General features: G+C 38.0%; 1 protein-coding gene across 2 annotated transcripts; it reads right to left on the reverse strand.

Moving 5' to 3' along the window:
- Window positions 1-1,637: 1,637 nt before the first annotated feature.
- LOC132189258 (T-complex protein 11) lies at window positions 1,638-11,825 on the reverse strand. 2 transcript variants are annotated; one of them, XM_059603912.2, is made up of 11 exons: window positions 11,505-11,825; window positions 11,012-11,139; window positions 8,372-8,816; window positions 8,151-8,266; window positions 4,682-5,429; window positions 4,115-4,579; window positions 3,805-3,993; window positions 3,441-3,668; window positions 2,697-3,021; window positions 2,437-2,620; window positions 1,638-2,349 (listed from the first exon to the last, which is right to left on the reverse strand). In XM_059603912.2, the coding sequence occupies exons 1-11, from the start codon at window positions 11,715-11,717 to the stop codon at window positions 1,866-1,868; spliced, it is 3,525 nt and encodes a 1,174-aa protein (XP_059459895.2). In that variant the 5' UTR covers window positions 11,718-11,825; the 3' UTR covers window positions 1,638-1,865. The 2 variants fall into 2 exon arrangements, with proteins under 2 accessions (XP_059459895.2, XP_059459896.2); XM_059603913.2 differs by lacking the exon at window positions 11,505-11,825 and having other exon boundaries at window positions 8,372-8,797; window positions 11,012-11,101.
- Window positions 11,826-15,514: the final 3,689 nt, after the last annotated feature.

Here is a 15,514-nt window from a genome sequence, read left to right on the forward strand (position 1 = left end):
AACTTCTAAGCAAACATATATATCTTGTGAGAAGGTGAAAGTATATAATTCTAATTTTGATTGCTTATTTCTTTTCACAATTCTAAACTTTTTTCTTTTAAATTCGCTCGAGCGCAAATCTTTTCAAGGAGTTCATCTGCAGTTCAACCAAATCTTTTCAATCAGATATAGTTGCATCCAAATGCAACTCTTGTAATTATCTTTAGAGTAGTTTTATCTCTTCTTGTTAAGTTCTTTAGTTGTATTAGGTCTCCTAGTTACTATTGTATTAGTTCTCCTAGTTACTATCAAGTTTAAGGTTGTTAAACTTGATTGCAATTGTAACTCTTCTTCCTATATATACAATGAGAACAATGCTGAATACTAATTATGTCAAAAGAAAGTTTCCTTTGATTTCTTTCATAAAATAGTATGAATACCAAAAAATTAGATGAGTGATTCACTAATGTTTGCCTTTATCATGAAAGCTTTGGAATAATCTTTTAAGCTTGTAAGCGCCTCATCTCTATGGGAGAATTTGATGCTGATAGATCCCACAAATGAATGAATCGGAACGGGTGGGGTTCTATTTCTGGGACTGGACATGAAGGCTAGGATTCGAACCCTCGGGTTTGGAAAAAAAAGTATAGTGGGTTAGCATTCGGACAACTTGGGTCTAGTTTTCATTAGAACTAGATCCATTGGGATTATGGGACACGTCTCAATACCAACGGGTCCAATTCCAACTGAACTTGACCCAAGTCAAATCCTCCAATAAAAGCTTTGTAGCTCAAGTGTTAGGCAGATTGTCATAATCCTCATTGAATATGTTTGAATTGAAATACATGTCTTTAGTGTCATGCTAGGACACATCCCAATACCAATGGGTCCAATTCCAATTAAAATTGGACCCAAGCCAAACCATCTAATGAGAAACTTAGACACATCGTCTTATCCTCACTCTCCTCCGCTCTTTGTTGCTCCAAAAATAGGGCGCTCTTGCTGGGAATTCTTGCAAAAGTAGGCCTATGGGATTTGATTCGTAGACCATGGATGGATTAAAGTTTCCTGACCAATAATTCTTGCTTTACCCAATATTTCACGTCTACAGTTTCTCATCCGTCCTAAGAAGTAGAAACAAAGGAAATGTCTACTCTTCTTTTTATTTTCGTTTCTAAAATTTCTATTACACACTATGCATCTTTTTTATTCTTTTCTATCCCATCTCACCTTTCAGCGAATCCCTTAGAAATCTCTCGTCTCTTGAGAAAATATAACATATCATTCTTTTCTTTTCCACTTTCACCCTTTTCTTTTCTTTCTTTCTTTTTTTTTTTTTTTTGTAAGCACCTCTCAGTAATGAGGCTTGATAGAAAAAAGTTGTGTAAATCCTGCTAAACCTTACAGGATATATATATCAAATTTCCATTTGCTGTTTTAAGAATATAGAGCCATAAGGTTCACATTTTTCATTTTCAACTTCTCTGCAATTTCAATAAGGTAGCAGCGAACGAGTAATGCTATTTTTCACATTCATTTATTACTAGTTGATATTGCATGCATGTTTTAAGTAGTTGACACGAGAAGCCTTTTAATACATGCCACAATAACCGGTATAAAATGTGAAAAGAGTAAGGCTGTAAACATGAGCCAAAAAAGTACTGGGAAAACAAATACCCAAGCTATTAATTTACACCTTAAATTTCCCATCTCCAAGCCCTAATGATACTGTTAATTATCTATTACACAACTGTTACTAAATTTCAGCACAAGCTATACATGACAATACTATGTACAGGAAATGCAGATATTATAATACCAATTTTCCAATTTAATAAAGGAAATAGTGAATTCTTTACATCTTTTGCTTTTACAAAATGAAAAACTTACAAACTGTTGAGCACCTCCCCGTACCATGCCCCGTGAACATTGCCCGACACAACTGCCACCACAATCAGCACTTCAGCTGCTTCCATTAGCTTATCTGTAAGAAGAGCTGCTCCTAGACGTTGCAGAGCTGTCTCCACCAATTGCCTTCCCTTCGTCCCATTTCCTCCGAGCACAGCCCCCCTCACAGCCAAATAAGCAGTACGGGACACCCGGGCAAATATGGGATCCCCAGCTTGCAAGCTTTTTGCCAACATGTTTGCCATAACGAGCTTCCTGGCTTGGAGTTTTCCAGCATCTAGAACAGGGTCACAGCCTTGAAGGAATCCACTGATTGTTTCAACAATTTCTGGTACACCCACATCTTCAGCACTATCCAACAGATCAGAGAGCTGCTTGACACATGTGGATACTATATTATCCATGTCTAATGGACTGGTCACCAAGTTTTCACTCAGAAGCGTTTGGCGGAGAACCAACATGCTGAGGAACACAGTAACTTATTCAAATTACAGATTCAAATATCAAAAAGGAGATAAGATGAGGATATTAATCCAAAAATTCACCTACCTGGTAGAAATGACAATGATCTTCTGAAGTTGAGACTGCACAGCCCTTAGCCTGGAGAAATTAAGCTTGAGTGTTTCTGGGAGAGTTTCCAGGGCCAGCCCCCCTATCTCACTAACTAGCTTTAACAAACCAAGCCGAACCAACAAATCAACTCTTTCTCCCTTGCATTCTGGTTGTTCTTTACCTGAACGTAATAAACATAAATTAAAGCAATCTACAGAAGAAACATAAATTACCCACAGTTAAGTTGCCAATCAAACCTGTTGCAGATAAGGTTCGAGAGCCCATTTTTGATGACACAACAATGCTGCCTCCAGTTCGAAGAGTAGTAGGTGGAAGTCCCTGGGACAATCTCGCATCGCTTGCCATAGTGGATTGAGAATCTCTGTATTCATCCCACTCTTCCTCTGCAACCACCCGCACAGATGATAGCCACTGCCTAGTCAGTGGTAGAGAAGTAGGGGCATTAACAGGAGATCCATATCGGTTGGCAAAAGCCTTTTTCATGTATTCCAAACCAGCCGGTCCCTTAATAAGTGGTTCCATAATTCTGATGCGTGCTTTGCTAATGTCTCTCTGAAGAGTCTGCATCACAATTTAATTGACATTAGGGTTAGAAAAAGTGCGCTTTTCATAAAAGGGCAAAGCCCAACATCTTATATTTTGTGGACTGGTGATCAAGAAGGGCATAATACTGTGCCCAAAAAGAAAACAAATACTGAACATTCCAATCAATTGAGCAATCCGACTGAAAGTACAGAGAAAAATAAATATTAAGTTAAAACAAAGTACAATGATCCAGGCACAACAGTGCAAGGGGTCTACCCCAAATCAAAGGCATTGATGTGCCAATTGGCTTGGGTTCCAGCACGGAAGGCTATCAAGTATTTGGCAACTAGCAAGAATTAATTGACGTCCATAGCATCCAGTTATGACATTAAGAGAAAATTTCCAGCATACTCTTTAAGAAGTAAAGAAGCATAAAATACACTTGAAACTGGTACCTGTATCTGCTGTAGAACAAAGCGCAGACCCCTAATCATCAGAAGGGCAAATGAGGCATTTGATTTTTCTCCAGATTGAGAAATCTCTTCTAGTTCTTTGAGTAACATATGGTGAGTTGTCTTGATCTCATCATCATTAGCTGGGGCAGAAAGTTTCTGCAAAGTGAGTAGTGCAAACTCTAGGATCCTCCCAAAATAATCCACGTCTAGATTGCCTAACTTCAGTACCTACCCAGAAAAAAAAAAAAAAAAAAAAAAAAGACAAAATTAAGACAGGAAGGTTATTAACACAGATTACAACTAAATTTTATAATAATATAGGAGATCAAAGAAATAAAAGAGACTGGCAGTAGACTAAGCTTACCTTTGAGAGAATGTCAATATCAATAGTATCAACAATCTCTTGCTTCCAACTTTGAGGAGACATCTCACACAGTTCCTCCCTGACTTCCTTCATGAGTTTAAGAACCCAGCTGAAGTCGGGCTCCTCTTGTTTCATGGATTCCATAATACCATCCCAAAAAGCCTTTTCCATCATCTCTCTTACTTTTTCCTGCACAGTATTTAAGATAAGAATGCATTTGTGAGGATTCAACATCCATAATTAAAATAAGATAGTACATCACTCAATGATAAACTTGAAAAGAAAGCAGTAAATAGATCGATGCACCAACATTAAGACTATTCTTATCTTCGCCATTTATGATAAAGCTATCAGTGAAACCGTGGCGATGTTCATGGACAATTTCATTTACAAGCAGTTCATTCTCGCCAACCAACATTGCATCAAAGCTCGGATGACCATGAGCAGCACCAGTGAAGTCGTTAGAGGACCCAACTACTTTGCCTGAGGAAGAATCATCTCTCTCAGACAAGGAGTGAACAATGGGACCTGAGCTTTCAAAACCTTCAGCCAGGTTATTCATTTCACCAGGTACAGAAGCCAAAGAGCCATCTGGTGATTTAGGCAGACATGAAGATGAACTACTTGGAAATGGGGATGCAGATGAACTCCCAGAATCCTTGGCTTTCAAAAATCTGGAACGCATGTCAGAGAGAGCACATTCCATACGTTCAAGCCCAGCATTTCCACTCAGATGCTGCACCTTTGTCCTAAGTAGTTCCCGGTCTTCTGTAACCTAGTATCACCAAGACGATTCCAAATAATTATAGGAGCTAATAGTAAGTAGGTGACCAATCAAAGACAACTTAACAAATAACCAAGCGAATGTGATAAATACCAGTTTTAGGATAGCACCATTATCTCCTTTTTCTGGAATCGGCTTGCAAGTTTGCATCATAGAGAGCTCCAATTGGCAAGCGGCTCTCACCAAATCCTCCTCTAGTGACTTAGCATCCTTAACTTTCCATTCTACAAAGTGATACAGGTAAGAGCACCACGCTTTATCAAAGGCTTCCAGCTGTGATCTGAAAGTGATTTGACATGGAATTGTTGTTTTCTCTTCGGCATTTTGTGTGGCACCCTCTAATATGATCTTTATTAAAAGCTCAAAATCATGAGTAAACTTAGCAGCAGACTCAGCAAGAGCAGCCTCATGCACACCATTCCCACTGATAACTGTGTCTGGGAATCCCAAGATCATATAAGCACAGAGCACAACTCTCACTGGGTACCTAGATAACTTAACTGGACTTCGAGCTAGTTCTTTACTAGAGTCAAACGCCTTTGATCCTTTCCTCTCGGTACTGGTATTTCCCTTTCTAATTGGAGAAGCAACACGCTTAAGAAGGTGATCAATGTTCTCCAAACTGGATGGGCTGCTCCTAACTGCCCGTGAGATCATGTAGCGACTCTCTAAACGGTCAAGTAAAGCTTTCACAACTTGAATAGTTGTATCTGACTCAATTTGAAGAGCAAGCTGCTCGAATGGCATTGACTTGACAGATTTTTCACTAATCTCTAAGGACGTAAATGCTTTTGCCAAAGCAGAAGTAGTTTTCCTCAATCTTACAAACTGTCTCCAGCACCTGAAGATGCAATACAATGCGTATACCGCATAATAAAAAGGAACGAAAGAATAAGGAAAATGGGGAACAGTGAAGATAGCACCCAAAAAAAAAAACGTAATTAATAATATATATACATATTAAGAAATAGACCATCCGAAGAGCAAAATTAAAAAAGTGGATTATATAGAAACATGGCCTTATTTCAGGGCCGGGCCAGATTTATTAACCTGCAAGCCTTAATGTTCTGGGATGGTTATGCTCTGGCTCCTACATGGGAGTTAAATTGAAATGCTCTTGCTGAAAATTACAGTTCAAAACACTGTAGTAAATACCGTTCAGTAAGGGAGCAAAACAAATAGGTCTTTTTATTTATTTGTGGATCCAATTTAGTCTTTTATTTAGTAACAATCGGTCAATGTCGATTAGTCTTGTATGATCAAAAACAAAAAGGGGGAGCATTGGTCGTCAGTTTCAGTATTCTCTTTATTTTGAGGTCTCTTGGGTTATGGCTAATTCAGTACGGAACTTTCGGCATGTCAGAGGGGCAACTTCAAAAGATATTAAAGTCATTCATGGTAGTTATACCTTCATGCTTGATGTGGAGTATTTAGTGGGAGAGAAATATAAGGACTTTTGAAGAAACTGAGGCCTCATTGCTTGAACAGAAATCATTATTAGTGAGATCACTTTTTGATTGGATGAAAACGATAGGGATTTTTACTTCTTCATTTTTTTTTTTTTGGGGGTAGGTTTTGGTAGATCTCTGTAATTTAGGTCATTTTACGTATCTCTTGAATACTTCCCTTGTACTAGAGTGAATACCTTTTATTTTATTTTCAATAGAATCTATATATGCATGCATGTCTGCATGTGTGTGTCTGTGTGTATATATAACATTTTAGCTTAGAAATTAATAGTGCGGTTGGTATTTATTTAATATAGCATAAAATGTAAATTAATCTAATAATTTGATGAAAGAAAGCTGCGTTTATGTTGAAAATAATAGTAGAGGGAATAAAAGCAATGTTAATTAATTTCATAGAACATAACACATAAGAAACATATGTATTCCTCAGTCATGATTATTTGAGGAATTATTACATATAAAGTAAAAGAAAAAAAAAATTATACGCTAAAATGGAATGAGGCTGCTTTCTCAAAAATTGTTAACTTTTTAAAATAAGGGCTATTTCATTAAAGGAAACAGGGGTAGAACTCAATTGTACAACAAGCATACATAAGCGCACCTTTTTTTTTTTGATAAGTAATAAATTTATATCAAAAGCGCAGAGGGACGCAACTCATATACACGGGAAGTATAAAAGAGAGCGCCTAAGAGGGAGAGAAATGAAAGAGGAAATCAGAGAAGCTAATTACTAAAGGAGCTAGCCAAACAGCAGTCCAAGAGTAAAGAGTAAAGAAGAAAAGATGAGTCAGTTCCTCTATAGTCCTAGTATAATTCTCAAAACATCTAGCATTTCAAGAGCTAATATCTAAAATTGAAAAGATCCAATAAATTAAAGAAAGAGATTCTCAAAAATTATTAAAGGAAAAGTACACATACCCCCTCAAACTATCACTCCATTATCAATTTGCCCCCCAAACTATCGATTGCATCAATGTTCCTCCCAAGCTATCAAAAAGAGTCAATGTCTCCCCAGGCCAGCAAAGAGAAAAGAATGATCTTAAAAAAATTCCAATAAGACAAAAATACCCTTATAAATTAGATAAATAAAAAATAAAAATAAAAACTAAAAACTAAAAGTTATATATATATAAGAAGAGGTGGTTCGAAAACCACCCCTAGAGGTGGCAGAGGGTGGCCGAGGGTGGGATGGCGTGATGGTCACCCAAGCAAACTATTGAGCACCTTGGGCCTTCAAAACATGAGTTGATCCATTTCAAAGGCGTAATTCGCAGCTGGAAGGCTACAGAGCTTGCTCTGGTGGGTGGGTAGGAATCAAATGCGTCAATGGACAGGTCATTGCCATCCCTTGGAAGGGTTTGGGTGGCCAAATCTCCTAGAAGATAGACCAACTTCAAGCCCTTCAAAAGATTAGCCTCCACGACAATGTTCTTGCCGGCACCGTCCCTTGGGTTCCTTCCCAATCTCAAAGGGGTCTACCTCTTCAACAACTGGCGCTTTCTGATTCTATTCCTCCTTCAATTGGTAACTATCCTCTTCTGCAGACTCCTGATTTAAGTAACAATTCCCACTTGGACAATCCCTCCTAGTGTTGCAAACTCAACCATGCTATTCAGACTCAATCTTAGCTTCAATTCATTGATGGGTTCAATCCCAAATAGTCTCACTCGGTCTCCCTCTCTGACCATCCTTGCTCTCCAGCAGAAAAATATATCTTGGGGGCGGCTTGGCCACCCCCTAAGAGTTTGAGGGGTGGATCGACCACCCCAATTCTTTCTTTCTTTTTTAAATATCATCAATGGTATTTTTGTTATTATGGAAGACATTGACAATTTTTGGTAATTTAGGGGAGACATTGATGCAATTTGATAGTTTAGCGGAAACATTGACTATCGAGAGTGGTAGTATAGGGGGGGGTGGGGGGTTATGTATACTTTTCCCAATTATTAATTATTAAGAAAGAAGGGGAAGTCTAATGCTAGTTTACTGACACTTTAATTAGTTTCTAGTAAGCATAACAACATGAGGGCCAGAGCTAACTGTGATGAAGTTGTTCCAAGAGATAAGAAAACAGGTAAGAGTAAGATATGCACCTTGCTAACTTTCTTGAAAAGTACTCCCCCTGATCTTGCATTGTTTTTGAAATGACAAGTACAGAATCACGTGAACTTCTTCTTTGCCTCAAATATTCTGCCCTTTGTTTCTTAGCCTAGTTGTTCTCAAATTATATTTGATAAAGAACCAATCAGACATATTCACCCAGAAAAATAATGCATTCACTATAGATGCTAATTTACTTCAGACACAAACTTACCCTTTGGAGCCGATCTTCTAATTGGTCTTTCATTCTCATTCTCTCAAATTCCCTTTGAGTATAGATAGACTTGGCTACTCTCTGTACTTGCGATACCATAGCATGAGCCTTTGTCTTTTCTGCTTCCAACAATCCCAGCCGCTTTTTCTCAGCAGTTGTGCGTTTTCTAAGAATTGCAGCACGCACACATTCCTTATACTTGCTATCCTGTATCATTTTTTGCATCAACGATTTAGCTGCTTGCTCTCTCTTGGCCAACCTTCGTTGTCGAGAAGCTTTAAGGAGAAGCATCCGATTTGCCTCTGCTTGCTGAACCCGTGATTCCACTTTCATGCCAAGCTCATCACGTTCCTTCTCAAACCGCATCTCCAGTCCAGTTTTAGCCGCTTGCCTCAGCTCATCCAGCCTAGCTAAGCGCATCTGAACCTTTGCAAGAATACTTAACCTGTTGGTGTCATTATGCAAGTGGGAGATAAGCTTATGTTACACAGACCTTATACTTCACATAGGTGCATGACATAATTTTGATGAAGCATACTGGTTTGATCACCAATGCATGGGTAAGTTCTATTTTCTAATTATATGATCACCAAAGATGGTCAAGAACTATTTACTAGACTTCTAGATAATTTAAGTTAACTTAAATCCTTATATATATATACACACACACACACACATATACCAATGCATAAAGGTTCCAATTCGAGCGAGAGCCCGAACGGGGGAAGCAAGAACATCTTGATCGAAAGCAGCATGCATATAGCAAGACGAATAACAAGGGAATAAGGACTTTGCATTCAGTAGTATTCATAAAGATTAGCAAAATGTTGACTCTTACTTTGATTATGCAACAATTAAAATATATCTTTTCTCAACATTCCCATAATGTATGAGACGTATCAGACTACTTGAAAAGTGCTCTCAGTGTACAGCCATACGAACCCAAACATTAGACCAATTGTGAGTTATAACACGCAACGACTTTCTAAAAGTGCCCCTGCATAACTTATTGAAGTATTTCTCATACAATCGACTCTTTTTCTTGAATTTTACTCTTAGCAACTCCTATGTTCGAAGCAAGATGTTGTCTAATTTGACCCAGAATTACAATTCTAAAGCAGGAGCCCATCCTTTCGTGTATGGGGGCTTGCCCTTTTCTTTGAATAAGATTATTATACATCAAAAAAGAGCCCATCCCTTCAAGTGGAAAGCCAGGTTCACCAAGAACAGAGAAGACATCTACATAACATGATTTTTAGACCGGATAATTTCAATGAAACCAATGTAAATGGTGAAGCGTGTGACATCAGGATGAAAATTACTAAGACTTATGGGGTTTGACTTTCACCTCTCTTCTCTTTTTCTGTGTCACCTCCAGCTTCAATTAACCTTAACTTTTTTCTCAAATCCTCCTCAGATCCTGTTTCAAACTTAACTTCAAATAATAATGACACGAAGGGAACATTTGGTACGCGAAATGGCTATTTCATTAAAAAGAATGAATCGCTTTTATTAGGAATGGAAGGTGGAATAGAATATATGATAAAGATACTTATCATATACTCTAACACTTGGAATAGTTATTCCCATGGGACTAGCTATTCCAAGACTATTCCATTCCACCTACTTCCATTTTCAATAAAAGCTATTCATTTTCCTAATGGATAGCCATTCCGCACACCAAACGTACTCGAAGTCCATTAGCTCACATCCTTCTATGTCATTATCGACATGCTTTGATTGGCTGATTGTTTGGTCCTTTGTGGTGGCAGTCTATTCGGCGTTATGCTTCACCTGGTTTCAATAACATTTTCCTCTCTTACATTATAAGAGGCATGGAGATATAAACAAAGTAAATATATATGTGTCCCCTTCTTCACATGTTTGTGAACGTTCATTTAATCCCTCTTCTTCATAAAATGGAATGCATGTGGGAATGGAAAATTGGCCAAAGGCATTCGGAAAAGTTTTAGGGACCATGATCTGATGACTTTGCCTTAAGGCAGGGATCAAAAGATAACAGAACACAAATTTATGTAGTAGGCTAGTGTGATTCTGGAAGGTGAGCGTACCATTGTCATCAGCTGGTTTGGTTCAACAAGCTATTGATATACGGTAGAAGCAAGATAATACAAGAGAAGCTGTTATACAGGAGTTTCTCACCACAAATCACTAGATTCAAACTTACCCACCCCAGCACTCTCTCCCCAAAAGAACACTTCTTAAGAGCTACAACTAATGTTCTTCAATCCAAGTAATCTGTTTGGGAGGTATAGACCTGTATGGGTATGACCACTAACGAGAAATTAATGATGGGAGGTATGAGAAATCAGTCTAAACCTAAAATTGTAGATTTAGAAAAAGTTGAAAAGCTAGAAACTCTAACAAATGGCATGAGAATTAGAACGCTATTTAGATGGTCTAAATTATATAGATATGACTAATATGCAACATGAGAAAACAAAAACCTCTACTTAAATAAGCCAATTACAACTATTTTGCAACCCAAGTTAAGCAATCCAATTATCCAAGACAGAACACAAATAAGACCCCCAAAAATTCAATAAGCATATAATTCCCTCCGATTCTGCAACCAACAATGCTTTCTTCAACGACAACATTCTTACAGAAACATGTTACCTCTTCTGCTCAGCAGCATTAAGTTTGGCTTCAAGCCGCTGACCGAGATCCCCCTGTTGAGAAGAAGAAGACCGCTGCGGACTCCTCGACTTTTGCCGTGCCTTACTTGACAACAACTCATAGTATTGCTGCACCACCATTCATAAATTTTCTTTCAGCTTAACTCAAACATTAACCCAAAAAAAAAAAAAACGGTGCCTGAGCTTAAAATTCATTCATTTTCTTTTCCTCGGGTTTCTAACCAACCAAACAAATGTAGCATAATTTGTATGTTAAAAAAAATAATTAAAAAAATAAAACAAAAAATGCCTAACCTAAAATTCAACCTTTTTCTGTTCTTCGGGTTTCTAACCAAACAAACAGACATTAAGCATAATTTGGATTTAAAAACAGAACAAAAAAATAACTGACTCATTGAAGAATTTAAAAAAGAGGGTAAGAGAAAGTTCTAGATCAACATTAGAGAGAGAGAGAGAGAGAGAGAGAGAGAGACCTGTCGGCGGAGATGGGCGCCTCTGAGCTTGGCTTCGATCTCTTCTGCGGTGGAAGGGATTTTGGGCTCGAGAAGACGCCGTCTGAGCCTCCGAGGAACCTTCGGGGGCTGGGACAGTGAGGAAGACGACGCCGCGTAGTCGTTCGCCGGAAAGCTCAAGACTATCCCCGAGACCATCCTCTCCGTCTCCGTCGACTCCACTCCCGTAGCCATCAATTAATCCCCGATTACTCGATGTATCGGACTATAACACACACAGTGATCGGCGATTACTCGTATTTTGTGAGCGTGCTTTCTATGTGAAGCTGAATGTTGTTGGTATTGGGGGGGGGTCTTGGTTTCCGTTATTTTTATACTGTCAAATAACTGACAAGGACTTCATAATATTCCTATCCGTCCCACCAAATTTTACTTACCTCGGATATTTTAACTACTATAATAATTCACTTTTATTATTTAATTTAAATATTATTTTTTAATTATTTTTTAATTTTTTCTCTAACTTTTATATTTTTGAATGTATCTATTTTTTTAATAGTCTATTTTAAGAATATTTGTCTTATTCTAACGGTCATATATTTTTGAATTTGTGTCTTATCGTAACGTACATATTTTCAAAATTTTGTTTTTGATTTTCAAAAGAAATACTGAAATTCGTTTTTGATTTGGGAGAAGTACTCATTTTCAAAAAATTTCAAAAGAAAAAGAGAAGGGAGAGAGGCTACAGAGAAAAGGGAAATAAAAAGCAAAAAGGAAAAGAGAAAAATATATTTGTTTAATAAATAGGTGAATGAATAGTAAATTTTAAGTTTGGTGAATACTGTTCACGTCACTACCTTTTTTTGTTAAAAATATGAGACTAAAAGGGGTACATTTAAACCATTTTAATTAAATTATCTCGCCAAAATAACCAAAAAAAAAAAAGAATTTGATAAGGCTGCGTGCTCTTAGAAAGTCATGCTATCATGTGGGATTAGTTTCAATTTCCACGTCTGTTCCCAGATGAGTGATCCTGCATTGAACTTGAGCACCTAGTTAATCATTTTTCAGCACACGTGGTATGACCTCTTGTCTTGGAGTTTATCTCATTAGCAATGTCAAGAGTTGCTGCTGCATTAACTTGAGCACCACTGCATTGAGGTGTGCTCTTTGCTGATTTTCCTATATATATACTTTAACAGGAATTCTATTGATGATCGTAGGTGATGCCAAATGGCATTATATACAAGCATCCTCTCAATATGCATAGGAAATGAAAGTCTTCATGCACTTATTTCCTATCAAAGAAAAACCATACTCCTACGTGCAGCTAACAAAGAAAGTCCAAAAGAGTCGTTAGAAAGTCATGCTATCATGTGGGATTTGTTTCAATTTCCACGGCTGTTCCCAAATGGGCAATCCTGCCTTGGACTTTGAGTGATCCTGCCTTGGACTTGAGCACCTGGTTAATCATTTCACAGCACATGTGGTATGACCTCTTTTCTTGGACTTTATCTCAGTAGCAATGTCAAGAATTGGGATTCGGATCCACGACGATTCTTAATTTCTTAAAAATTGCCGTGGCAGTGGTGCATGGCCTCTCTCTTACATACGTACTTTCTTTTCAATTCTCACTTCTCAGTGCAAATTTTCAAAAAAAAATTGAAATATGGATATGCAAGACAACTGGTCTTCTTCTTCACACTGCTCTGAAAAACCAGACCACCAAAAGAAGCCCCTCACTCCCCGACGCACACAGCGGATCCACTGCCGGAATACCCCTTTTTATAATGTCTGCCATCAAGCCGCAGGATGGGATGTGACGCGTCTTGCCACGGCCAAGATCGCAGGATGCACACCACGCCGGTGTGCGTCCACCACCACCTCCAGGCAGCAGCGGCGACGAGCCTAGATCTGCGATGGTGATAGCCCTCGTATTTGCCCTTCTTTGAGAGCCACGGACAGCCTACTTCACTCGCTGACCCCATCTCTCTCTCCTCACGTACGTGTCTCGTTGACACATGGGTTTTTAGAACTCGTTTGGGAGTCCGATTTTAAAAATTGCGTTTTTAAAATTGTACATGCGTTTGGTAAAACATACTAAAAAGTTTTTTTGTATCAATTGAGTGTTTGGATAACATTAGCAGATAATTACGGTTTCATGACCAAATTACCAATAAGGATGAACAAGACAGGGAGGATGAAGAAAAAAAAATAAATAAATAAAATAAGGGTTTTAATATATTTTAGGTGGGTATTCTTGGTATTTTTTTCATTCCTCGTTCTAAAAAAAGTAACTATTGCGCCAAATATCTTTTTAATAGAAATCGTAATTTTATTTTAAATTCGCACTTTTTCAAATAAGCACCCTCTAATCAGCTTATGGAAATCGTAGATTTTTTTGCGTTTTTAAAATCGCAATTCTAAACACCCTAAAGTTACAATTTGGTTTAAAATCACAGATTATTTTTATAAAAACGCACTCTCAATCGCACTCTTTACCCAATCTTTTGAGAAAAATCTCATTATCATGTAACTGTGTGCTTTAGATCTGACTCCTATAAAATTTTGATAATAACATAAAATACAAGTTTCATTTGTTTATTTATTAGGACTAGAAATTTCAACCCCTGGTGATTGAGCTTCCATTGTAAAGAACCCCATGGCTGTCCTTTCTGAACCTCGAAGAAAAAATCATATATAATGTGAAAAACTAACATTAGTTGAGAAAATCAAAGAATTCCTTTTCAAAATACTCTTTTAAGTTTTAAGGCCATCTACCCCTGTGTGTTTTGGATCCTTGTTAAATTCTTTGATTTTCTTAGATGGATGTTCCTCAGTCCGGCAAGAAGTACCATCAGCAAGAAAATGAGAAGAAGAAAGAAGAAGAAGATTGTTGGGGAAAGGGAATAGAAAGAAAAAACGAAGAAAATGATGAGGAAAAAAAAAAAAAAAGTAGAAAGTGGTCGACAACTTTGGTTTTGCAGGTGGTTAACGTGGCATGATTTTGGCCGTAGATGTTAAAATTGCTGATCCGTCAATTTTTTAAAGATTACCACATGAGCACCACCGCATTGACATGCGCTCTTTCTGATTTTCCCATATATACTCTAACACCCCCGCAAGTTGATGTGGGGGAGAAACTACCAACAACTTGGATTTAAGAGCAAAAAATTGAGCTGATGGAAGGCCTTTGGTGAACAGATAAGGCTACCTGATCATGAGTAGAAATAAATTTAATTAAAACATCTTGATTGAGCACCTTTTCTCTAACAAAATGATAGTTCACCTCAATGTGGTTTGTTCTAAAACGGGGATTAGAGGCCAAGGCTAATACACCAATGTTATTACACCAAAGCACTAGTGGTACAGCTAGATAGACCTTGATCTCTTTGAGTAGCATTCTAATCCAGAATAATTTAGCAATAGTAATAGATAGCTATACTCTGCTTCAGTGCTTGACCTTGAAACAACAGCCTGCTTCTTGGCACTCCAAGCTATTAGACAGTCTCCTAGGAATATAGCAAACCCTGTGGTAGACCATTCGGTCATCTGGACACCCTGTCCAGTCAGAATCACATAATACATTCAGTTGCTTTTGGTGTAGTAGAGGCCATGGTCAGGGGTGCCATTGAGATACCTAAGTACTCTCTTTGTTGCAATCCAATGAGTGGTAGAGGGAGAATGCATGTGCTGACACAATTGATTAATTGAGTAGGATATTTCTAGCCGTGTGAGAGTGCAGTACTGCATATCCCCCACAACTTGTCTATAGGTGGTAGAATTAGCCAAGGGTTCACCTTCAAGTTTAGAGAGCTTGGAGCCTGAGGTGCAGGGGTCTTCGATGGTTTAGCCTCAGCCATGTGTGTTTTGTGTAGCAATTTTGAGATATACTTAGTCTGACATACATGAAGTCCAGAAGTGTCTATGGTAACTTGTATGCCTAGGAAGAAGCTTAAGGGGCCTAGGTCTTTGAGTGGGAATTCTTTCTGCAACTAAGCAATGATGATGTGAATAACAGTATGATGAGT

This window comes from Corylus avellana, chromosome 9 (assembly GCF_965113065.1).
Source record: "Corylus avellana chromosome 9, dhCorAvel1.hap1.2, whole genome shotgun sequence".
In the NCBI taxonomy this organism is placed as follows: domain Eukaryota; kingdom Viridiplantae; phylum Streptophyta; class Magnoliopsida; order Fagales; family Betulaceae; genus Corylus; species Corylus avellana.